Source organism: Urtica dioica, chromosome 4 (genome assembly GCF_054948205.1).
Source record: "Urtica dioica subsp. dioica isolate 48M chromosome 4, U.dioica_male_clone48M_v1_H2, whole genome shotgun sequence".
NCBI lineage: Eukaryota > Viridiplantae > Streptophyta > Magnoliopsida > Rosales > Urticaceae > Urtica > Urtica dioica.
The window spans coordinates 22030477-22056517 of NC_142759.1; the positions used below are offsets into that span (position 1 = coordinate 22030477).

Here is a 26041-nt window from a genome sequence, read left to right on the forward strand (position 1 = left end):
TGTTTTTGGTGGCTTTCGTATAGAGTGGGTCCTATTAGTTTGACATTTTTTAAGTGCATCATGTCAATGGATCAAATCTTGTAGATTGTACATTATGTGAGAAAATAAGAGAGACACCAAAAGAAAAAGAAAAATAGAGAAAATAGAAGTTTGTCAAAGGTTGCAATCTTTGTTTCGACATCAGTGGAACAACTTTATGTGATAGGACATTTATCTGGTTCAAACTTCCCTTTTTTTGTTATTGTTTTCATGTTTAAGCTGCTTAAATGATCCAAATTAAAATGTTTAAAAAACTCCCATGCAAAAACCAAAGTAAAACAAATATTAAAATATGTAACATGCTACGACTAAAATAATGCTACGCATAAAATAAATGTGCATAAATTCAGTTATATTTAGAGAAATTATTGGTGATCTGTAGTGTTGCGTTATGTTTGATGCGCTCAAATTTTTTTGTTCTATTTCATTCAAAGAGTGGGCCAATTATTTTGACTTCAAAGAGTGTTGCACTACTTTATGATATCTCAATTATTTTGACTTCAAATAGTGTTGCACTACTTTATGATATCTCAATTATTTTGACTTCAAATAGTGTTGCACTACTTTATATTATGATATCTCTTAACTCAAAATTGGAGAAAAAAAAAACCAACCCAAGAAAGATTAAATTCCCAGTAACCACCCTCTATACAAAGCAAAAATTCAACTACTGTGCTTAGAATTATTGGATCCCGTCCATGGTTCAACGCATATGTTAAAAACCCCGTCTCTATCAGAAATACTGTGTCCAAATTTATTCTTGCACGTAAAGAACATTTTAAGAGAGGATCACTACAAAGATGAGCTAAAGCACTGATAAATCGCTCTAGTAAGTGGTTAATATAATTTCCACTCCCATTTAATCCCTGTATATAAGAGGAAAAAAAAGGTCAAACACGTTTGAAGGAACAAGAGTTTGGCCAAATTCAGTGGATTTTTATATTATTCCCAAGTTATTTGGAGACAAATGGGATATGCGAGAGTATTTTAGGGACAGAAAAGGAGGCTCTATACTTAATTAAGTTTTTGTATACCTAACCCAACTATTGTCATGCACGTTGGCCATATTAATCCCACTACTAGTACTACTACACCTTCAAAAACTCTCATCTTTTTCTTTCTATAAATGACAGCGTAGCTCATTGCTGTATACAGAAATATATCTGAAAAATTCCCTTGTATAGTCTTTAATGGATCACCGCTCGCGTTTCGCAGTGTTTTTCTTTCTCTTCTGTTTAGTGACCTACATGCCATCTTTGGAAGCCAGAAGGTTTATGGGAACTACCAAAGTGAAAGATAGTTCATTTCCAAAAAGCTTTGTTACGAAAAGCGAAAATCCCGGGAGTGTCGTTGACTTTGGCGAGGCTGGGAGGTTTTTGATGTCATCGGTACCTAGCCCTGGGATTGGTAACTGACCACCATTTGTGCTCATCAGGAGGCGACCGTGTAGATAAATATATATGTTTCTTGTTGTATGTTTATTTGGTGTGTGCAATAAGTACTTCTGTTTGATTATTACCAGTGACACGGTTAGGGACTATTAAAACATTGTATTACTATTCATGGTGTGCATGGTTTGCGTTTGGCTATATATATAAAAATAACTAAAAGGAATTGGTGTAACAATATAAAGCATAATTTCTGAGCAAACTATTCTCCGTGAAAGTATCATTATAAGTTCTTATTTATGATTCTTAAATATCGATCAAGATGCATGGTTGGATTTTTACGTCTATTCTTGTCGACCAAATTCCAAAGATTGGATGGGATATTCGGTTGGGTTTGTTAGACTATGATGTCATGTAAAATATCATGGAATTTTATCTCAAAATCGATTGACGCGATAATAAGTCCTTGTCAGTCCCTTTCATTTCATGTTACACCTATATTTCCGCGAAGAACAAGTAAGTTTCGAGCTACAAGGGGCCGATACTTAGATGAACTGAGGATGCTGAATTAATAAAAAGAGATATTAAATTGAGGATGCTGAATAATAGGTAAAGTTTTTTTGGTGTGCGTAGTTCTCTCTTAAGAAGTTGTCCCCCTTCTCGTTGTTCTTCTTGTTAGGAGTTAAGATCGGTGTATCGACCATACAATAATAGTTGTCCCTACGATCTAGCGGTTATTTTGTAACTTTCCACGTTCGTATGGAGTAAGCGGTTACTTCAGATAAATATATTGGACGAGTTTTGTTTGGGTTAACCGTATGAGCACGTGTTCTCGGGTGCTTATCTTTCTTATGTGGCCATTAATTTTGACTATAACTTTTGACCTATCAACTTTTTTTCTCTTCGAAATTTTTCTTGGAAAAGTTCTCTTATTTTATGAGCGGTAAATTCCTTCATAAAGTGAGCCTCGAGCCTACTTTGCTCGGATCTAAGTGTTGAATACATGATGCTCTTGGCACTTTTGAGCTTTTAACCCGATATGTATTATTTTGGGGAGTATCACTTTCACTCCCATAGGTGGGTGGGATTCCTTACGTTATTCTTATAAGTACTAGAGAATATATATATTGCCGTTTGTGAAAATCGACTAACAATAAATATAAAAAATTCACATTAGCTACATTATAATAAATTATAATGTAGTCAATTTTCATGTGTTCTCTTCATAATGTTTTGTTTGGTCGACATTTATTCCTGAGTGTACACTACAGCAACGGTCTCAATCCACAAAAGAATATAATAAAAACAAATAAAGGTACGTAGCTAACTAGGGAAATAAAATGAAGTAACGTGACAACAATACAGTTTGACTTTTCGGTAACCTATAGTCAAGAACATAATCATATATATTTGGGTGGTTCATAGGGAAAATCTAAGATGATAAGATCTAGAGCAAATCAAAAGCAAAAAGAACTGAAATTACAGGTCCTCGTTCTGTAATGTAGGTTTTTATTTATTTATTTTTTATTATTATTATTAAATTTTTTTTTTATAAGAAAAATAGAAAACTAATGGCTGAATCTTACTCTTTATGACATATTATTAATGTTTCTTTGACTTCTGCCACGTCCAAGACTGTTTATGCGTACTTTGCCTTGCTTTATCGGTGTGCATGTATATTTTGGATATATATATATATATATATATATATATATATATATATATATATATATATATATATAAAAGAGTGATTGAGCTAAATAGTTAATTTAAAGTATGAATTTATAAAATAGTCAAAGTTTGTTCAAAATTAGTGAAATAGTTAAGATGTACAATAATCAGATTTAAATAAAATTTTTTGACCTTAAGATTAACTTTTTTAAAAGTGATAAATTACTTATAATAATCATAAAAAATTTTAATCTTGATGTCAAAAATATTTTGACAACGCAATTTGATCACTTTGTTGAAACTTTGGCTATTTTTTTAATCAATTAGTTTCAAATGAATATTTTGTATAATTTTACCTAGGGCGTTGTAGATTTATAGCAAAAAATAAACTATAAAATTGGGATGTAGCCAACGTTTTCAAACGTTTAGGAAAATAGTCAATGACAATTATATTTGACTTAAATATCCTCATATTAAACATGTTATAATTAACAAAAAAAAATTCGACAATTAGTGACAAGTGTTATGGGCTCCGAATTTCTAGAAAAATTTCAACCTACATTCTTAATTAAAAATAAAATTTTCACAAATTTCGATTATTAGATTTTCTCCGTAAACCAAAAAATCCAGACTAAGCTTCATTAAATTTCCATTTATTTCCAAAATATTTCCGCAAATTATGGTAGTGTTTGGTACAGCTTATTTTAGGCTGTTTTTGTTTTTACAAAAAACTAAAACAATTTTCAGTGTTTGGTGAAACCGTTTGTAGCAAAAATTTCAAAAACGATTTCTAAAATCATACGTGAATCTTAAAAGCTAGGATTCCTAGCTTTTTCAAAAATCGTTTAAGCCTCCTGATACACAATTACGTTTTTATCCTCATATATCCTCACATCTCATTACTGCGACTTCAAAAAATACAGAATTCCAGATAAGAGGCTCTTTCTCTTATCTTGCAGATGATATAGGTTCTTTATCTCTGTCTTCCCTGTCATACCAAAAAAAAAAAAAATCAGGCATTGAGTGAAATGACATAGATCTGAGATTTACAGGGAAAACAAAATAATATAAAAAAAAAATTTCATACAGCGGCAAACATATCCAAGACAGCCCATGTCCTCTTCCGATACTCCGACGCCGATCTCAAGGTCGAAACAAAAATAATCACCTCAAAACCCCGAACAAGAAACCTTAGACCTCAAAACCCCCAAACAAAAAAATCAGCTCAACTGATTTGAATAAATAACTTGAGCTTACCTCGATCGCGTGCTCTGACCGCCGATTACGTTTCCCCGGCGTTGTGTGTCTCTCGCTCTCTCTCTAAAAAAAGTCGCGAGTCTGTCGGCAAGAGAAAATGTTGAGAGAGAAGACTCTTACGAGTCTGAATAGGCACTACTATTATATGAAAAGCTAGTTAAAAAAATGGTTGATTTATTTTTATTTTTTTTTCCCGGTGGAGTATGTAATGTCAAACTAAAAGAAGTAGTAGGTCTTTAAAACCACGTACAAAAACTATGTATTTGAAATATTTTATATGGCACATTTAGCATCCGACAGTGTAAATAAGCATATAAATATTAATTATTTAATTTTTAAGACCATGTCTATTTTAGTCTTTTGACCATAATATATTTATTTTACCAAACGCTAAATCAGCTTTTGTTATCAGCAACAACTGTTTTATAAACAGTTTACCAAACACCTGATAGTTTAAAAAAAACAGTTTTTTTTTAAAACAGAAACTAAAAGCACTTTTAAAAAAAACAAAGCTGTGCCAAACGGTGCCAATAAAGAGAAAAATTGGTTTTATCCAAAAACTGTGACCCTCTTGGCACTATATTATTTAAAATAATAAAAATATTTATTATTGATCAGCCGCTAATAATATATACATATATAATTACATTCGAAGATCTTTCCAGTATGTAAACTAATAAATTCGATGTATTTCCAATATGTAAATTGTTGAAACAGTCCGAGGCACTGAACCCTCTCACTATCAGAAACAAAAGTGGTGTCTCCATTGTATTAATCTATGAGTAGAATTCTTTCATCATATGGCACGTTTCAAAATATTGCGTTACGCTATATCATATTAATGAAAATAAGAAGAGTGTTTTTAGAAGCAAAATGATTGAGAAATTTGAAAAAACTCGCTAGAAAATCTTAAACAGATATCAATATTTGTATTCTTGTTTCTTGCTTTATTCTCAACAAATACAACACAATTTATAGACTTTTACATGATAACAAACTTATAAAAATAGTACATAATTAACAACCAAAAAATTACAACGTTTAATGGTGACTATTGGTTATTAAAACAGTCACAACTTATTATAGGCAAGTCCAAATGGTCTGCTTCTTTCTTCACTGCAAACTAGACTTCCATGGCTTTAATTTGATAGGTTGTACGACAAAATCCATAACCGTTTGCCTCTTCAACTGTATAGTTATATCTGACTTGCTATTTTGAGTTTATTTTTGTAACAATTAATTGGACATTTTATCATTTAAAAAAAAACCACGAAGTCATAGATATGAAGTTTATATGAATTACGGTTACGGTCAAAGAGCGTATCGTTGTATAGTTTAATTTCCATACAAAAAGCACATCAAAGAGTGAGAGGGAAAAATTGCGCGGGCTTACATTGTGGCCCAATTTGATATGAATTGTCTATTTTTGACAATTACGTCCGAGAAGGTAAAAGTAGTATTGACTTTAATTGATAAGTTTTTGTGTACCTAACCCTACTTTCTTGGCCATGTATAAATAGCTTCACGCAACCCTATATGTTTCTGACAAAATACTACTACGCTACATACTTATATAGGTCGTATTGTGGTTTTTTTAATACACATCAGGTTATATATCATATATGGGCCGATCTCAATTAGTCACAGTTTTTATATTTATTTACTGTGTTTTATCAATTATAATATATACGCCGTCTATTGAAGCCCGAAAGATCACCATGTCTGAAATGAAAGATTTTCTGTTGAAGAATAGTTCGGATCTCTCGGTGTCTGTGCCTCCAACGGAAGAATTTCCAAATGTTGAACTTTCGGAGACTCAGAGAATTTTGAAGTCTGTTCCAAGCCCTGGAATGGGAAACTAGTATATATAGGTATTAATTTCCCCAAATATATAGTCATAATATGACTCTGTGATCTTCTCATCGTGTAATTTCTTTGAGGTTATGAACGGATATCATTACTTGGCTGTTAATTTGAGTTCATATACCATTGCAATAATCAATAGTATTAATAATAAAGGTTTGTGGACTAGCTATCGATGTTTTGTTTTTCTTGGCTTATAAGAATTTACATCTGCTATATTTCAGTATGTTTTTACTTCGTAGACAATTACAGTAATCAGTAGAAATAACAAAGATTTATGCAGTACTAGCGATATTTTATTTTTTTGGGCTTGTTATCATTTTATTCGTATTAATTCCTCTCTCCCACCTAGCAATCCACCACCACCACCAAGGAAAACAAAATCATTTTATTTAGTTATATATATTCTCTCCTATTTTCATTAACCTTTTCTTATCCCAATTTTTCTTCAACTCAACCAATAATTCAAAAAGTGCGAGAGATTCTCATTTTCCTTTCTGGCCATCTTTTTATATTTTATTTTATTATTATTTTTAACACACGCTTAGAGCTACGCGGTTCTTGAGATTGGCATTGATTTCTTGGATTACTAACGACGATGGTATTTGCAGACTTGGGTCACCAATTTGGTTAGGGTTCCAGTACCTTCTGACAAGTCCATAAACACATGGTGATGCATTGTGGAGATATGTCCGAAGGGAAATCCTTATAAGTTGTTCGGCCTCTGAACTTGAACAAGATGCAAGAGTATTTGAGAAGCTGTTATATATGCTGTATTTGTTTTTCAATTCGCTAAATTATAAGCTATTATATATAAGAGATGGATATCAACCAAACATATACATACATACATACATATTCCCTTTTGATCTCCGCAAAACCAGGCATCATTTGGGTCTTTGCATATACACACGCATAAAGATAGTGGTGGAATTGGATTAGGCTGGTCGTTTTTTTCATACACTTTCAACTTAACAACTAATTTGAAATTAAGTATCTACGGGTTTTTGTGATGTCTCTTACAAGATATGTGACCCAATATATATTATCTGTTTAGTGCATAAGGATAAAAAGAGTAAATCAAGAGACACAAAGTTGGTAAATCCAATTCGGCCAATAATGCCTACGTCTAAGAGATGATACTCTCAACGAATATAAAATTCACTAGTTAATGATAGAATCGGTACACAATGGTCTGAGCATAACGATCAATCCTTTAGTGCCTTTTTCTTTTCTTATAAGATTATTCGTGAATTTCAACCCAGACTCTTCTTGAATCTGAGTCTCCTCACTTCTACCCAAATCACTTTACGAGTGTTTGATCAACTTTTATAATAATACGTGATCTTATGATATCACGAAACACAAACCCTAATCTGTCACTCCTAAAGATAAGTGGAGATGAACAATAAACAAAAATACAATTGAAGAAAACAAATTTTCGATCAATACTCTCACAAATATCAGAATGCATAGCCAAAATCCTAAGGGCATAATGTCTCTATTAAACTTTGCTTCGATGTCTTGCTATGATTTCTGTGTAGATCGCCTCAATCTGATTCGGTGGAGATAAAATCGAAACCGAATTAAATAATAAATCAGACTTGCGAAAATATACACAGAATCAGATCTTATACATTCAACCAAACATACCCATAAATTTCCAAGACGTTAGGAACATGGCTGTTGCGATTGTTCCAAACTACAGCATAGCCAATCAACAACATAAATATTAATGTTTAAGCTCAATCAACCGATTTAAATGGAAAACCAAACCAGTCGAACCGAATATAATCGGGCTGCTTTCTTTGGATATTTATAATACCGATGCATAAATTTATAACTTTCATGAAATTATATATATTATATCTGATAGACTTTATGTTAAATAAAAGTATAGTATTGCTTATCTTTATAAAGTCTACCTATAAACAAACCAACACTCTTAACAACTAAGTGTACACATATATTCTCTATCAAATGAACTGTAGTTTGTATTGTTAGATTCAATTAAGTCACAGTAATATTAAAAAGAAAAAAAAAAACCAATTTTGTTTAGTTTCACGCCTTAAATATGACTTCATATATTCTACTAAAATATGTACGCAATCCTAAAAAAGTTCAGGATTAACATCGTCGGCACAGCCATCAAAACCAAAACCGACTCAACAGATTTGTGATTTGGGTTGGCAACAGCCCAAAATTTTTCCGATGATAACGGCGGTTCAATCAAGATTATTGTCATGAACAATAATCAAAATTATTATCAAACTGTGGACATTTATAACAATAAAATTAACAGAATATGATATATATAAAATAGGTGCTGTGGACAATCATCTCTGTGTCGTTATAATACCATGAGACTATTACAACTCTCTCTCTCTCTCTCTCTCTCTCTCTCTCTCTCTCTCTCTCTCTCTCTCAAAACCCAAAGAATAGAGAAAGACGAGTATGATCATGATTTGTGAACAAATAAAAATCACCTTTATAATCCAAAACTTATATAATCTATTCCGATATACGAACTATCAATGCTTTTTCTATTTAAATTACAACAAAAAGACTTGTGAATTCAAATATATTCCATATACATATGCCAGTGTTTGAGAAGTTATTTTTTGATGACATGCTTTTTTACTTTATATAATGATCTAAAAAGCACGACTATTTGTGATATATCAAAACCCATATATGTAATGTACGTATACATATTTAGTTATAGATATATGTTTTCTATCCCTCTTTGACATGGCTTTCTATCTCCCGGAAGGAGGAATTGAAGATGCTTGTTCAAACCTTTTGAATTTCGCGCACCTCTGGTTTACAAACTGGATAATCAAAATTATTTTATTGGATCAAATATCCAAAACAGACTAGAAAATCTTAAGCTAGCGCCTGAAACTAGTAATCTCTGGTAGCATATTAATATGTTCAAAACTGATTATTCTAAAGGTAATAATACAACCTATAATCCCAAATCTATATAATCCACCAATTTCCATACTGTCCTTGCTTTGTATTTAGATCACCAAAAAAAAGAAAAGAGAGAGACTACGATGAATTTAATTGATTAGTGAGTATTCGGACTCACAATGAGAACCAACTATCAACCTTCTAACATATGCAAGTGTTTGAGAATTTCTTTTATGATGACAAGTTTTAAATTTACTCTTTTTGATAAACTATTAAAGATGAAAAACATAATGCATATATATATTTATGCTAAATACAACTAAACACATACGTATTCATCTCCAACAGATCTCCACAAAACAAGGAATATTATAATTTTCTTCTCTCTCTCTCTCTCTCTCTCTCTCTCTCTATATATATATATATATATATATATATATATACACACACACACTGACCACTTTGTATTATATATGTCTAGTTTGCTATGGATTATATCATCTGTGTTATTATAATTATTAGAATTACTACTATAGTCTATAGGCTCGCCTCTCTCAAAAACTCACTTCAGAGAGATAACACGTGATTGTGAACAACTAAAATCAACCATTTTTTATAATCCAAAATGTATATAAAATCCATTCCAACAATAATGCATTGTAATTTAGATTACAACAGCCAGAAAAATAAAATAAAAATGCAGAGACCGATAAATTCAACCAACGATAGAATCCGTACTCACAACGAGACCAAGCACGACGGTGATATCATCGACCTTCCCTCCGAACACGTTGGGCACTCCGGCGACCCTGGCGGCGGCGGAGAACGGAGTCTCCCGGAACCTGTCGAGCGAGTTCCGCATGGCTCTGTCCATGAACCGGGCCGCGAGGCCATCGAGCCGGACCTCCTCGGGCCCCGCCACCGTCCGGTGCACGATCTCTGCGGCCTCCTCGGGAAACACATTGTCCAAGAACCCGTCGGTGGCGAGAACCAGAAGATCCCCGGCCTCGACGGGAAAGGCCGTCTCTTCAGCGCAGTCGGGGCGAGCGCACCGCCCCGAGTTCCCGAGCTGCACCGGGAAGTTGAAGCCCTTCTGCATGGGCCGAGAACGAGCCACGGCGGCCCCGCGGCGGAGCACCAGGAAGCCGCTGTCTCCGACGTTGGCGCAGCGGAGGACGCCGCCACGGAGGGAGACCAGGCACGCCGTGGAGCTTCCCTCCGAGCGGCTCTCGGAGAAGCCCGCCGAGAGCGCCGCCTTGGGATCGTCGGCTCCGGCGGAGAAGGCCTCGGCGGAGTTTCGCATGAGCTCGCGCGCGTAGATGCCGGAGTCGATGCCGTAGGCGGCGCAGCCTCCGACGCCGTCGGCGACTCCGGCGGACTGCGTGGCGGAGGAGATGAAGCTGGCGTCCTCGCCCAGCGGGTGGTTCGGGTCGTACTTTGGAAGGTACGCTGATGCGAAGACCATCTTGAGGTTAGGGTTTTGCGGCGTCATGGTTTTTTTTTGGACTGGAGAGCGATTGGGGGAAGTGAAATTAGGGTGTGGGGTTTATATATACGTTTTATTTATGGAAAAACTTAATCATATGTTAGGGACAACTAATATCCGTGTCCGACTTGTCTTTCTCTAGTCAGTTTCGTGTATTCAGTCCACAGGTCCTTTATTATTTCACGTAGTATAAGGAAAGTGAGCGAGCAATCGTATTAGGAAAAGGGAATGAGAGAATTCGACCATTTCTTTCTCATATTAACATCTAATTTCACAAAAGATTCAAAAAAATCTGATTCACAAAAAAAAAAAAAAAAAAAAACAGCAATTTGTCAACATGCCACGTAAACTATTTACTTACCGGATTTAGAAGAATAAAAGCACTTCTTGAGGAGGTGCTTTGCCATGGACGACTAAGTCCTTACTTGTTGTGGGCAGCACGAGGCATGACTGTTTTTTTTTTTTTTTTTTTCTTTCTGGAGTCAAAAGAAAAACCATATACACTCTTTTAGAAGTTTGTTTCAGCGGCAAAGAGTGTTGCACCCACCTAGGTAAGACATTCTGTTTTATAAGAGACAACAAAAGAGAATATCCTGTGATTGGACACCAAGACATGTGACGCACATCAGGACGAGGATAGCCAAAAAACTGTCAAGAAGGCCACGTCGAATCCTGGTCATACAACAACAATAATATTCTGTGCAAAGGTAGAGACATCATTAAAGACAACAGAGTTGCCTGAACCAAATGGCAAACTCAATGTAACAACAGTATGAATATCAAACATTACATGTAAGTGAGATTGAGTTTGAGAGAATTGATATTTGAGTTTGGATATAAGATAAATCCTCTTGATCGTTCATTCTCATTGATTACAAAAGTCAATATATTAGGCATATATGGCATGTGTTGGCATACGCTGGTGACGGCATATGCTTATGTTGATGCTAACTCAGCTGACTCATCTGATACTCTATCATCCCCCCTCATGCTAAGCTTGCATGCGAAAGCTTGCATTTGAGTTTAAGAAATCGAGTGACGGAGAGGCTTTTTTTTTCTTCAGCACATCAGCGATTTACTCACATGTCGCTCGACTTCACGCCGAAAGTGAGTTCATTGTTCGTTCGACTTCACGTCGAAAGTGATTTCGTTCTTCGCTCGACTTCAAGCGGAAGTGAGTTCGCCCTTCGCTCCACTCCACGATGGAAGTGAGTTCGCCCTTCGCACCACTCCACGATGGAAGTGAGTTCGTCACCACGATTTTCTAAGAAATAAATAGAAAACGTGAAATGTGTGGTGGGATATTCTTCTGATTAAGTTAAGAACATGTGGCCTCGGACATATATGAAATGGAATAAAGATGGACCAAGCTACTTATGGATGTAACCACAATTAACATCACTACGGTCGGGCTATCGAACACGGGGTCAGAAGTGAATTAGAGTCAATCTTTAATGTTTTTAGAAAGAAGTCTATTGAAATATTGTCGGAAAAAGAGCTCCCCTTGTCTCACTTCCTCTACGAGCTCGATGCGTCATTCAAGATGATCGATTGGTGCCTCGTACCTACAGTACGAGTAATCTCGGAAACCTCTCGATATCTCACTTTGTCATTATCTCACTCTGGTATCTCACTTATCTCACTGCGTTATCTTCGATACCTCGTATGAGTATCTACGATACCTATGAGCATCTTCAGGTCTTTAATACATTAATGTCTGAATATGATCGGAACGGAATAATGTAAGTTTTTTATGATGTTCATTAATTCTTTCCCGGTCATACGACATTGTTGTTGAATGCTTGTGCTTTGCCTAGGTATCTTTGATTAAGGCAACGTTGGATAGAAATAACTATGCCTGATGATCGGGTATTCTTCATGTCATTTTATTAGTATTTAGTGTCATGTCCAACATTGGAGACTGGAATTAAAGAACTAACTCAAATATAAACCAACACAGACTTACATGAATAACAACGACATTCATCAACATTCAACAACAATGGTATTCATTTCTTGAACAAACCTATGCCATTGTACTACTCTAAGAACTCAAGAAAGTCTTATTCTTAGAGAATTGAAGGGGCCTGGTATTAACTTAGAGAAATACAGGCAACACTTGAAGTTCTGAATAACAACATTGTTATTAATTGCACTACATAATTCAACATTAAAGAACTAAAGCTATACCGGAACTATACAGATAGCATTAAATACCATCATTATAGAGCTATACCTTGATTGAAAGAGTTAATACAATAAAGGGGTTCTAGACCCATGGTTTCGGCTCCTTATTGCCCCTCGCCTCGAGGGATGGTGAATCAATGAGATACCCATCCTTGTTTTTTTGTACTTCTATGATCGAACTGAGATGTATTGAATGTACCCGGTAAGGTAACAATATGGAGCTGAAAAGAGGAGAGTGATCGTAAATCGGTTCTAATCAATTTTTCAAGCTCTTGGACACTTTTAGAGAGGGGATATAATTTGGTTTGGTTAGCCTTTGTTTGTGTGTGTGTGTGTGTGTGAGAGAGAGAGAGAGAGAGAGAGAGAGAGAGAGAGAGAGAATATTTCTTCTCCCATTCTAAAAATTATAGAAGTAGATTATTTATATTTTGTATTTTTAGATGAGAAATGTTGAAGATTTTCTATTTTTTGTGTGATATTGTGTGAGTGCATTGATTTTTCTCTTTGTTTTTTGGTCTAAAATGTTTTTTTTTGTGGGAGAAGAATCATGAGAGAGAAATTTGGCATAAGTTTGCCATGTGTGAGATTTTCTTATAGAAAATAGAGTGAAGGCGAGTATTTATAAAGTTTTGAATTGGTAGGAAGATTTTGTGGTATTTCTGAAATGCCCAGCCGAGATTTTGGTATTTTGGTGCTCTTGGGCGATGAAGGTTGGGCAATGACCCAAGTGTTTTGGGCGAGCAAAAATGAGCCCAGTCGAGGAGGCACTCCTTCCAGCGAGAAGAAGTCAGGCGGGAAGCCCACTAGGCGAGGATAAAGAGTGTCTAGACGAGACCCGTGTCACTTTGCTCATTTTGGTGTGTAGAATGAAGGAGCGTTGCCATCGCGCGCGTGAAAAGTGGCTGATAGTGGGCAGTGCGTGAGTGAGGAATGCTAAGCGTGTGTTTGTGAGTGAAGATTGGTCTGGAAAGGTTTTTGGCCTTTATTTTTGGGACGGACCCAATTCTTTGATGCGTCCAAAATATGGGCCCAATAGGATTTTTTTCTAATGCCGGCGAAAGTCGTCGTCTTTCGCCGGCGTCGCCGCTGCCAATGGCCTAGCGGCCGACGAACGCGTATTTTTTCGTTTTTTTCGTAAAATGTCAATGGATTTTTCATGAAACGACATTTCGTTTCGTTAAAACGAGGGCCGCACCTTGCCATTTTTATTGATCTTTAAAGCACGTTAAATATCATTCTTATTTCGGGAAAATCGAACGAAATGAAGCGCATGAGAGAAAATCAGCGACTGGAGAAGAGGGGTTTGAACTTCATCAACGCCGGCGTCGATCGACAAATATCCACTTCGTCGGTTTCGTTTCGGTGTGGCTGTGTTTAAAAACGTATGTTTGTTGGCGACAATCGACGATTTTCGCAGACGAAAGAGGTTTTCTTTTCATTTTTTTAAAATCCAAATTTTTCTCTTTGGTTTTGGTGCGACTGATTTTCAGTTTTTACATATGTTTGAGCCATTAAGAGATATTGAGGAAGAAGAAAGAGGTTGTAAATTTTTAATGTTTTTTTAATATTAAATAGGAAGTTGTATTTATGTCTAACGAGAGAAAAGACTAAAAGAGTGGATCTACTCATTGTTTTGTTTGAGACCATCTACTCACACAATCACATGAACTTTAATAATGTATTAAAAAATCAAAAGAAAAATAAACACCACTTGGTATATATGTATTAAGTTTATATATTAAATCTATAGATATTATTATACCTTAAATATCATATAAACTACGAATTTAAAAATTAAAAAATGTTTATATGCATGTTAATGATTGTATTATGATAATATATGTATGTATATATTTTTAATATATTATGCAATATTATTTCCGTTCGATTTTTTATCGGAATGTCGTTTTTTTTTTATAATGAAAAATGGCATTTGGATAAAAATCGAACGGAAATAATATTGCATAATATATTAAAAATATATACATACATATATTATCATAATACAATCATTAACATGCATATAAACATCTTTTAATTTTGGAAACAGCAACCGAGTTGCTACTATTTTTCACATTATTTTTGTTCGGTTTTTCATCAATTAGTCGATTTTCCGTGAATCTGGGAGCTCGGAACGGTAACGAAAATGGCATTTGATACCTTGGTTGAGAGTTTATCATATATATATGTAGCCTAAGAAAAAAAAAAAAATGAAATTCGTTAATAATAAACTAAAAATAAAAGCTTATTATATCAGCAAGTCTCAATATAGTTGGCATGTATAAATCATTGACACGCTTATAATAATGTCAAACTTGCTAATTACAGAATTGTTCAATACACCTCGTTTACATATATATAAGAAATCAACGAGTGGTGGTGGTTTCTTCTTGTACGATGAGACAAACGACGACGGTGATATCATCAACCTTGCCACCTGTGTGGGAGTCGCCGGCGTTCCTGGCGGCGAGAGAGAAAGGAGTGTCTCTGATTGTGTTGAAGGAGTTGAAGTGAGCGATCTTCGCCATCACCAAAGCCATAATATCCGCCTTGTGTTGGGCCTCCATCGCCACCATCTCTCTCTCCAAAATCGCCTCAACTTCGGCGGCGAACACATTGTCCAGAAACCCGTCCGTGCCAAGCACCACCACGTCCCCGGTCTCCACCCTAACCTCAGCCACCACCGCGCTCTCCGGTCTGTCGCAGCCTTCGGAGTTGCCGAGCTGGAAAGGGCAGTTGAAGCCCCGCTGCTGAGTCTCCGACCGATATATGAAGCTGTTCCCACGGAATATCATGAACCCGCTGTCCCCGACATTCGCCGATCGGAGCACTCCATCTCTATGCGATACCACGCACGCCGTCGACGATCCTTTCAGCTCCATCTCCGCCGTCTCCCGGTACGCCTCGCAAAGGACTTCCGCGGGGTCCACCATCGGAGCTTCTTCTTTGCCGAGAGTCGCAAGCAACGCGTTGGTCATGAGGTCGCGAGCGTACACGCCGGAGTCCACTCCGTGCCTGGCCCACCCCCCGACGCCGTCCGCCACGCCCACCGTCTCCGCGTCTGAGTTCACAAAATACGCGTCCTCTCCTAAGGGATTTCTGGGGTTGTCCTTTGGAATAGAGAAGGAAGAGCACACCATCTTCAGCTTCTTCTTGTTATTAGGGTTTTGCGTTGATGACAAGTAATGGTCAATAGCTCTTAGTTGCCGATTGACTTGTGCTTCTTCTTCTTCACCATCCCGTCTATGCATCTTCATCATCATAGCGCTGATCACAGTCGATTCAAAGAATGAGGGTGATCTTTTCGAATAATTAAGCTACAGATATTTGACTGCTACGTAATCGAAATATAGGAACGTGAAAACAAGAGATGCGTAGATACGGACGCGGGAAATCAAACCGGGAAAAACGAAAACCTAGCAATACCGATCAGACGAAACGAAATTGGAAGTGAGAAAGCAATATGAAAATTCGAATTAAGAAGAGAGGTCTTACGAGGATAATTGTTTTCTGAGAAAGCCGAAAACGGGGTCTGAAGTCTTGAAGAATCCGAGTATTGTTGATTGCGAGTTGCGACTAAGAATGTATTGTCGATATCTATTTATAGGCTTTGGCCAATCACTCACTTAATCACACTCACAAGTCGACTCAAAGTCAAACTCCTACTATTATTCCACTTACCTGTTTTGTGAGTTTTACAAGTAATTAATTGGCATAATTATTTAATAATTAAAATATTTAACAAACTAATTGTATTTTTATATATAGTGTTATTTCCTTTTGAAAAAAATGGTTTTATTATTGAAAAGTTACACTAACTAAACCAAAAAATATGTTTGAATTGTGTTTGAAGTTTTTTTAGCCAACAATACAAACGTACCAATTTGTAACAAATGGTTTTATTTTTTTTTATTTTCCACTCTATATCCGTAATATTAAGAGGTAATTAATATTAATTAAACGTAATTATTTTCTTCAAATTATGATTTAAAATATATGAGAGGTTCCTTCTTTTGTCTTAAGTTTTGACAATTGAAAACTAATCGATTTCTTGAACCGAATTGTCGACCCAAGTAATAATTTTGAAATTAGGAACATCTCAAATATCTAACTGTTCTACAACGCCATCATTCTTCCCGTTCGTCGGTTTCGTGTAGGTTCCAGAAACATAGCCGCACATACGTTTCTTTTTTTAAGAAATTTTGCATGACATAACTCCAATACAAATAATTATGCCCAGTTAATTGTACAGTGATAGACTTAAGCGAATCATCTTTAACACTATCTATATCGAAGAACCAAACCAAATTCCCAAATCCAGAATCCTGCAAATCCAACAAAGAGAGCGAACCAAGCCACGTATTGCAGTGTGAGCAAGTCGTTGCAAAAATCCCCAAAATGATGAAAACCCCCCAAAATCAGAGCCGAAGACAGAGAGGTATTCCTAAAAAAATAGGGTTGTTATCCCAAACTTAGAGCCAAAGACAGAGAAAATCTCGGTTGTTTATCTTTCAATTTAATGTACGTAATGCATTATTCATCATATAAAAATGTTAAGAAGGTGGGTGGGTCTTGGAAGACGACGGACGGCGCGAACTAAGAGAGAGAGGAGGGATGGCCGTCAAGTTAGAGAGAGAGGAGGGACGACGGCTGAGATCCAGACACCCGAACGACAATGAGACACGACACCAATGGAGGAGATGCGACGGAGACAATGGAGGAGATGAAACAAGTGCAATGGAGGAGATGAAACCGATAATAAATGAAAGAAAAGAAAGAATGAGAGATCGATGAGAGTAGGGTTTAGTGTTTGAGATTCTTTACAAAAAAATAAATAGAAAATAAATAAGGGTATAATGGTAATTACATAAATAGAAATAAATGAAGAGGTCCTATTGCTGACCTTTAAAAAAAAAACGTCCAAAAAAGTCATTTGGACGTTTTTTACTCCTAGTTTTGGAAATCTCCCTAATTTCTTTACATCATTGTAAATATATATATATATATATATATATATATATATAATAATAAAAAGAATCTTTATTCCCACTTTCATCCAGAGTCCGTCACGTAACAGTTTTTAGTTTTTTTTCCCTTCCTTTTTCTCCATTTCTCCATGCTCTTTCCTTTTTTTCTCACTCCTTTTTTTCTTTCTCTCTCTTTCCAACGCGTGCAAGCGCGTATATATATATATATATATATATATATATATATATATATATATATATATATATATATATATAATGAGTGACATTGTCCGCCTGATGTCCTACACTTACATAAAAGTCAATCTACATACACATAGTAAAAATAATAATCATTAATAACTTTCATTGATATTTTCATCGTTCAAAAGAATTCTAAAAGGCATTAAGCAAAAGCAAAAAATCAATAAAAAATTCTTCAACGTAAAATGTTACATGGTATATCCTCTTCTAAAAAAAGAGATACTTTGCGTAGAAAATATTTTTGGTTAAAGATTTGTATTATTATTTGATAGTATGATTATTGTGAAATTTAAAGTGTGTGTTCTTCAGTTAGTTTTCTGTGACAAATACTTCTTTTTTTTTTTTTTTTTTTTTTTTTAAATTCGCTTTAACCCTCCAATTACGTCAAGCCGGCCATGCAGGGGCTAGATCTACTCTTCCAGAGTGGTAACTCACTTATTTTCTTCTTGAAGCACAAGAAACGGTTGGGCTCAATCTCTCGCAACTATGAGATAAACATCGTGCTACCAATTGCTAGTTCTTCACACATCAACAATGATGAAGCTTCAAGTCCTGATCGTGTCTTCTTCCTCTCATCCACCAACAAAATTCGTCGTTCTTCATTTCCGAGTGTCTCTTTGATTCACTTTTTTCACATTTGATTTCGAACAAGTTTGAAGGCATGCATAGTTCTAGGTTGGAGGTTGAATATCTTAATAAGGATAATTTTATAAGATTTATCCAATGGAAGTTCTACCTTATTTTGCCCTCATCTCTAAAATTCGATGATGTCGTTGCTTCGTCACTTCTCCATTTGTTTTGAACCTAAAAACAATGGCTTTTGTCTGAGTAATGTTAAGTGTAGTACGGTCCATTTTAAAAAAAGTCAAGATTCGTGAAAACATTAATAATAAGCGAGATTTGTGGGATTGAGTAACTTATAACCGGTTTATTCAGAAGTGGCAAATTTCAATACACCATTCCATGACAAGGGAACAAAAATAATTAAAAATGGTGAAGTCCATAAATTTCATAGTTTTCAACCAGTGTTTATAAATAGCGAATTAGGCGCGTAAAAGTGGTAAGCATAAATGTAAAAATAAAATAAAACGCTTAAAGGTTTAAAAGCTAAAAGCTGTACTAAAATCTGTAAAATGGTCAGCTAAAAGCTTTTGGTTATGAACTGTATCTAGGTTGGTTTCTCCTTCTGGAAGGTGTCAAGGAACTGGAAGATGATAAATAGGAAATTGGGCGCTTAAAAGTGCTAAGAAGACATGTAAAAATAAACATAAAAAAAAGCTTAAAACTATAAAACCTACAAGCTGTACTAAAATTTGTAAAATTCTCAAACTCTGAATCGAAAAGGTTTTGATTATGAAGGATGTTAGTTGTCCGTGATCTGTATCTAGGTTTGCTTCTCCTTGTGGAAGGTGTCGAGGAACTGGAAGATGATGGTGACGGCGAGAAGGATTCCGGTGCCGGATCCGATGGCGCCCACGGAATCAGCCAACACAGTGAGCGCTCCGATGCACAGTCCTCCGAAGGCGGCCGCGGTGGGGATGTACCGGTTCAGCTCCCTCTCCATGTTCGAGTCCCGATGCCCTGGAATTATCATTTGTTGCTCCTGATTCACCATTGAACCAAATACACGTTCAATTCATCATTCATCCCAATACATATACAAAAGACGCTCAAACTTGTATGTAAATGTCATATATGTACCTTGAGTTGCTTGGCGACATCCCTGGCCGATGATCCTGAGACTTGGATCCATGTCTTTGAGAAAAGAGCACACGCCGACAACATGAATACTACATAGAACAGGGCATGGAAGGGATTGGCCACCATGTCACCCAAGCTGCAGAGTTTATATATTTAGTTTTTTCTCCAGTCAGAAAGAACAGCCCTTATATTTATGTTTATATTTATAGGGGCTTGATAGAAAGCGAAAGTTACCTCGAAGGCGCAGTGATATAGTAGGCGATTCCACCGACCGGGATAAACTGACCGCCCGAGGCCTTCCATATTCCCAAGAGATTGACGAGAAAGTTTCCGGCGAAGCTGTTGTAGAGCAACTGAGAGATGAAGTAGACGTTGGAGACGAGTGCGGATTGGAGAATGATGGGCATGTTTGAGGTGTAGAAGAGCTTGATGGGGTACGATCCCTGTTGTCCACGGGCGTTCTTTGATCTCACGGGGAGAAGAACACGGAAGCCTTGGAGGTAGACCACGAGCAGGAATATGAGAGCTGTGGCGAGCAGGTCGGTGACGTTTGGAAGGTTCTGGCGATAAAACGCCTCTCGCACCGCTCGAACCTTGTCGGTTCGTGTGATCAGGAGATGGAAAAGCGCGACCATGGCGCCCTCGAACTCAGTGCCGCGGCCGCTGTTGATGATGGTGGGGCTGAAAGCTTTCCAGAATATGTTTTCGCTGCAAATTAAACGAGGGAGATATGAGAGGCTTTCCACGGGAAAGAGAAGACGAGCGAGCACAAAACTCACCAGATATTGGTGGCTGTGAATAGAGAAATTCCGGAGCCGAGACCATGTCCTTTCTGAAGAAGCTCATCCAAACACATGACCATGATCCCAGAAGAAACAAGCTGAAGGATGATGAGAATAGCATTGCCAACACCGAGTTGGTCAACGCTGCCGTACACTCCCGACAAGACATAAGCGACAGCCCCTCCGACGGAGATGAGAATTCCCAGCAGCTTTTGCGCTCCATTCCTGGGGGGGAGAGAGAGAGAGAGGTTTAGCCGAGAGCCAAAAAAAGTGAAGAAACAGAGTGTGTTAAGAATACATACATGAGGGCACGATCCTCGCGGACATTGTTGTCGACTCGGATGATCTTGGAGCCAGCGAGAAGCTGCATGACCATACCAGAGGTGATGATGGGCGTGATTCCGAGCTCCATAACAGTTCCGCGGCTTGAAGCGAGGATGGCTCTCATCCAATAGAAGGGATCGGCGCCGGTTGTGGAGTGAATTCCATACAGAGGAAGCTGACTGCAAACCAAGAATATGGAAAGAGCGCTCCCTGTGTATATCACCTTCACTCTCCATGGAACCTTCCGCTCAGCGCTCTCAACCTCCGGCAGCATCCGCAAGAACGGCCTCACCAACTCAAGCACTCGAAACCCACCACCCATTTTTAATTATCCCTTTCTTTTTATCCAAATCCAAATCCAACCAAACCTGTGTCTAGCCATTATCATAAACTAAACTCAGTACCATGATAATTATTTTGGAAGCAAACAAATATCCTCTGCCTTATTCTTAATTTACTCGACATCAATTCTTTTCAACCAAATTCAAAACTATGCTATTCAACAACTTTAAACGAAAACACTAAACACATCCATTCATTCCAATACTGTGAGATTAATATTCACACTGTCAGCCATTAGAAAAAAAATAAAATACTAGGTGAAAGAACGGAATATAAAAAATATTCGAATTAAGAAGAGAGATCTTACGAGGATGATTGTTTTCAGAGAAAGTCGTAACCGAAGCTCTGAACGTTGAAGAATCCGCTTGCTTTTTTTCAGATTAATTATGGTTTGTTGGTTGCTCCTTGCGACTAAGAATGTGTTATATATAGATCACTAACTATATATATAGGCTTTGGCCATAAGTCCAACTCCTACTTTTGGCAACAACATAAAATAACTTAAAACTCGAACTCCTACCTCAGTCCATCCACTTACGCGTTCAAGTAATTTGCATATTAACTATTATAATAAAAAATTAAAACAAATCGTATTTTTTTTTAAGGTAAATAAGTTTTTAATAAGGGTAAATGACTTTTTTTGGCCCCTCTACATTGTCACCTTTAACAATTTGATCCCCAAACAAAAAAAATTGCATTTTCAATCCTTTTCGTGATAGATACAATTTGATATTTAGTCCTTCTATTAGAAAATCCGTTAAAATAGCCGTGAAATAGACAAAAAATACCACGTGTAAGTCAAAATGAGTGAAGTAATTAAAATGCCCTTGATTATTACCCTTCCTTATAATTATATATAAACAAATAATTAAGTAAAAAAAAAAATATCCCTCTCCCTTCTTCTTTGGCAGGACCATACTTGGACACAAACACAATATTATCAACAAAAGTTGTTTTTTTTCTTAGGCAACAAAGTACCAAATGTATACAGGATTCGTCATCAAGATCAACGACATTCCCTTGTCGATCGGAGCTGCGAGTAGACGATCACTGACAACCAGAATATGTGAAACATCGGAAGGAAGCAGAGGAACTCGTTCTGTGGGTCGCCGAACCGGTCCTAATCAGAGGCCACCTTTAGAGACGTCGCAGTGAAGCTCCGATAGGAGATTTTTTTAAGCATTATTTTTAATTGATTAATTCTTTTATTAATTTTAATTTGTTTGTTAATCTATTATCGAATTACAATCTTGTCCTCATTTAAAAGTCGCATGATAAGCACGTGGCCTATTTCACGGTTATTTTAATGATTATCTAACAGAATGATAAATGTCAAATTGTGCCCATCAGAAGGGACTGAAAAATGCAGTTTTTTTTTTTTTTTTGTTCCAGGATCAAGTTGTTAAAGGTGAAAATTTTGAGGGGTCAAAAATATCATTTTTCCTTTTTAATATTAAATTATTAAAAGGGTTTAAAGAACATTAATTCTTTTTATATTATAAAAAATTAAATACGCGATTACAAGTCGAACTCAGAAAACGGGTAAGTAGAATGAGCGCAGGAGTTTGAGTGGAGGGTATATATGATATCATCAGTCACGCTTACTTTCCTAATATAAAACTTAGTTTCCTATTTCTTATTCGATTACATATGCTATATATACATTCTCAGCCTCAACCAACAAGAAGATTAGAAAGAAAAGAAACCCCTCCCCAATTGATGGTCAACACGTAGCCAACCTTGCCCTAATTAATAAACTCCCCGCTACCATGATGACAACTTCGCGTATAGACGATGAAGAAGAGCCGCAGTTAAAACGGCAACGAACAGATCTTGGGCATGACTTGTCATCACCGGCGAACCCTAATGAGCACATCGACGAGGACGACAAGAAGAAGAAGAAGAAGCTGAAAATGGTGTGCGCTTCCTTTTATCTTCCGAAGGACAACCCCGAAAAGCCCCTCGGGGAGGACTCGCACTTCATCTGCCCCGACGCCGAGACGGTGGGCGTGGCGGACGGCGTCGGAGGGTGGGCCAGGCACGGAGTCGACTCCGGCGAGTACGCACGCGACTTCATGGCCAACGCCTTCTTTGCGACCCTCTTCAGCAAAGAAGGAGCGGCCCTGGTGGACCCCACGGCGGTCCTTCACGAGGCGTACCGGAGGATGGCGGAGACGGAGCTCAAGGGATCCTCCACGGCGTGCGTGGTATCGCACTGTGACGGGGTGCTCCGATCGGCGAACGTGGGGGACAGCGGGTTCATGGTATTCCGGGGGAACAGGTTGATATATCGGTCGCAGACTCAGCAGCGGCGTTTCAACTGCCCTTTCCAGCTCGGCAACTCCGAAAGGTGCGACCGGCCGGAGAGCGCGGTGGTGTCGGAGATGGCGGTGGACGCCGGGGACGTGGTGGTGCTGGGCACGGACGGGCTTCTGGACAACGTGTTTGCGAGGGAAGTGGAGGAGATTTTGGAGAGAGAGCTGAGCGGGAAGGAGGCGGAAGCAGATGCCGAGAAGGAGATGCTGGCTTTGTTGGTTGCGGAGGTCGCTCACTCCAACTCCAACGGACTCAGAGACACTCCTTTCTCCGTCGCCGCCAGAGAGGCCGGGACTTCCCACACCGGTGGCAAGGTTGATGATATCACCGTCGTCACTTGTCTCATTGTACCAGAAACAACCACCACCACTCACTGATTCATTGTATATATACATATAATCTTCATCTTTGAACAGCTCTGTAATTACTACTGAATCTGCTTGTTTATATAGATAGGCAAGTCAAAATAAATTGATTTTTAACAGATTTACAATGAGACATGTAAATCTGGATGAAAAATGTTGATATGCATTGTTGTTTAATTTATTGCTTCTAATATCAAGTTTGTTTTTTTTTATTCCCGGAAAATAAATATTATTTACGTAATATTTGTAACAATCTTAAAGTAATATTTGTTCTTAGACAGCTTGCTCGTGGAAGAAGGTTTTAATTTTTTTGGTTATTTTTGTTGATTTTTATCAATTTTTTATTAACTTGGTTTGTTTTCTTTTGTAGTAATGGAAAATAACAACTTTTTGAATGGAGTGGATGCGTCGGGGAATCCGATCATCCCGATGTCTTCCATTATGGAGGTATTGACTACCAATGCCGTGAACCCGAACATCGTGGTGCAACCACAATGCTCGGCGGAGGCTTCGGCCGGGAACGGACCCGCGGGTCTTGTTTACTCGATGGCGGCTATGGCCTTGAACGGAACTACGGGTCATGTTCCAAATGCGGGTGCGGTCTGAGGGCCTCCCGTAATGATGTCGGCCGAGAAGCCGGGGAAGTTCGATGGCTTGAACTTCAAGAGATGACAACAAAAGATGCTCTTCTATTTTACCACCATTGGTCTTGTGCGGTTTTTGACCGATCCTCCGACTCTCCAAGAGGACGAGGACGATCCAAAAGTGAGAATGACGTTTCTCTCTTGGAAGGATTCTGATTACTTGTGTCGGAATTATGTGATGATTTGTCTAGCGAACTCTATACAACGTGTATAGTTCCAAGACGTCTTCTAAAGAGCTTTTGGAATCACTCGATCGGATATACAAGACCGAGGACGCGGGCTCGAAAAAATACATCGTGGGCCGCTTCCTCGAGTTCAAAATGATGGACAATAAGACGGTCGTGAGTCAAGTGCAAGAGTTACAACTTATCTTTCACGAGATTCAAGCTGAGGGAATGACCAGCGAGTCTTTCCAAGTTGCCTCCGTCATCGAGAAGCTATCTTCGGGTTGGAAGGAATTCAAGAACTACCTTAAGCACAAGCGAAATGAGATGAGTCTTGAAGATTTGGTGGTTCGCCTTCGCATAGAGGAAGACAACCGTGGCTCTGACAAGAGGTTCAAGATCATGTCCGAGAGAGCCAACGTCGTCGATCATGGTGAAGGCTCGAAAGGCAAGAGGCCAGCCAACAAGCTTGGGGCAAAAGGGGATGCCTTCAAGAAGAAGAACCAAAAAAATTTGTTGGGAAGTGCTTCAACTGCGATAAAGAAGGTCAACGCGCCACGGATTGCCGTAAGCCGTAAAAGAAGAAGAAGAGTGAGGCCAATGCGGTCAAGGCCAAGAGAGATGACGAATTTCTCGTCACCGTGGTCTCTGAAGTGAACTTGGTGGACTCAAACCCCAAGGAGTGGTGGCTAGACACTTGTGCTACCCACCACGCACGTTTGCTCCGATAAAAACGCGTTTCGCTCGCTCAATATGCGCCCGACTGGGGAGAAGCTGTTCATGGGAAACTTGACCACTTCCGCTCGCTTAATGAAATTCAAACAATACTAAATTAAGGAATGACAAATATGAAAATACTACCATCTGTCCGCAAAATTTGTGAAAAATGTCGACTGATTTGTAGGAGAGGATGAATTATAGTAATTTGTTTCAACCCCAGACATAAACAAAGACAATGATAATTTTGAGGAAATTAAAAAAATAGGGGTACTCGATAAATCTAAAGTTTCCAACGTCCAAAAAAAAGGAATCTATCCATTTTGGCATTAAATGAATATATCCACTCTTTAAATTTTTAATATTTTAGAATAAGGTAAAACCTATAACGAAAATTCGTTCTCGTAAGACTAGACATAAAAGACCAATGGGTTAACGTAAAAATGGGCGTAGAATACCAAAGGGAGAAATTCATGTTCAAGCAAGCTTCAACAATATTGTTGTAACTTTTACAGATATATGTGGTCGGGTAATTTCTTAGGCCCTTACCGGTACTTGTGGATTCAAGGGTAGAAGAAGAGGGTCGCCCTTCACCGCTCAAACTGTAGCAGGAAATGCTATTAGGACAGTAGTGAATCAAGGTATGTAACG

The 26041-nt window shown here is 37.6% G+C and overlaps 3 protein-coding genes and 1 pseudogene across 3 annotated transcripts; 1 reads left to right on the forward strand and 3 right to left on the reverse strand.

The window, feature by feature from the left end:
- Positions 1-9849: 9849 nt before the first annotated feature.
- Positions 9850-10626, reverse strand: LOC149401220 (putative protein phosphatase 2C 55 pseudogene; annotated as a pseudogene).
- A 4547-nt stretch (positions 10627-15173) lies between these two features.
- Positions 15174-16070, reverse strand: LOC149401221 (putative protein phosphatase 2C 55). The gene has a single exon (XM_089610622.1). The coding sequence runs from the start codon at positions 16068-16070 to the stop codon at positions 15174-15176; it is 897 nt and encodes a 298-aa protein (XP_089466748.1).
- A 3332-nt stretch (positions 16071-19402) lies between these two features.
- LOC149401222 (uncharacterized) lies at positions 19403-21164 on the reverse strand. The gene is made up of 5 exons (XM_089612564.1): positions 20821-21164; positions 20516-20743; positions 19971-20444; positions 19737-19872; positions 19403-19638 (listed from the first exon to the last, which is right to left on the reverse strand). The coding sequence occupies exons 1-5, from the start codon at positions 21162-21164 to the stop codon at positions 19420-19422; spliced, it is 1401 nt and encodes a 466-aa protein (XP_089468690.1). The 3' UTR covers positions 19403-19419.
- A 1792-nt stretch (positions 21165-22956) lies between these two features.
- On the forward strand, positions 22957-23877 carry LOC149401223 (putative protein phosphatase 2C 55). The gene has a single exon (XM_089610623.1). It carries the CDS (start codon positions 22957-22959, stop codon positions 23875-23877), a length of 921 nt encoding a protein of 306 aa, XP_089466749.1.
- The last annotated feature ends 2164 nt before the right edge of the window (positions 23878-26041 follow it).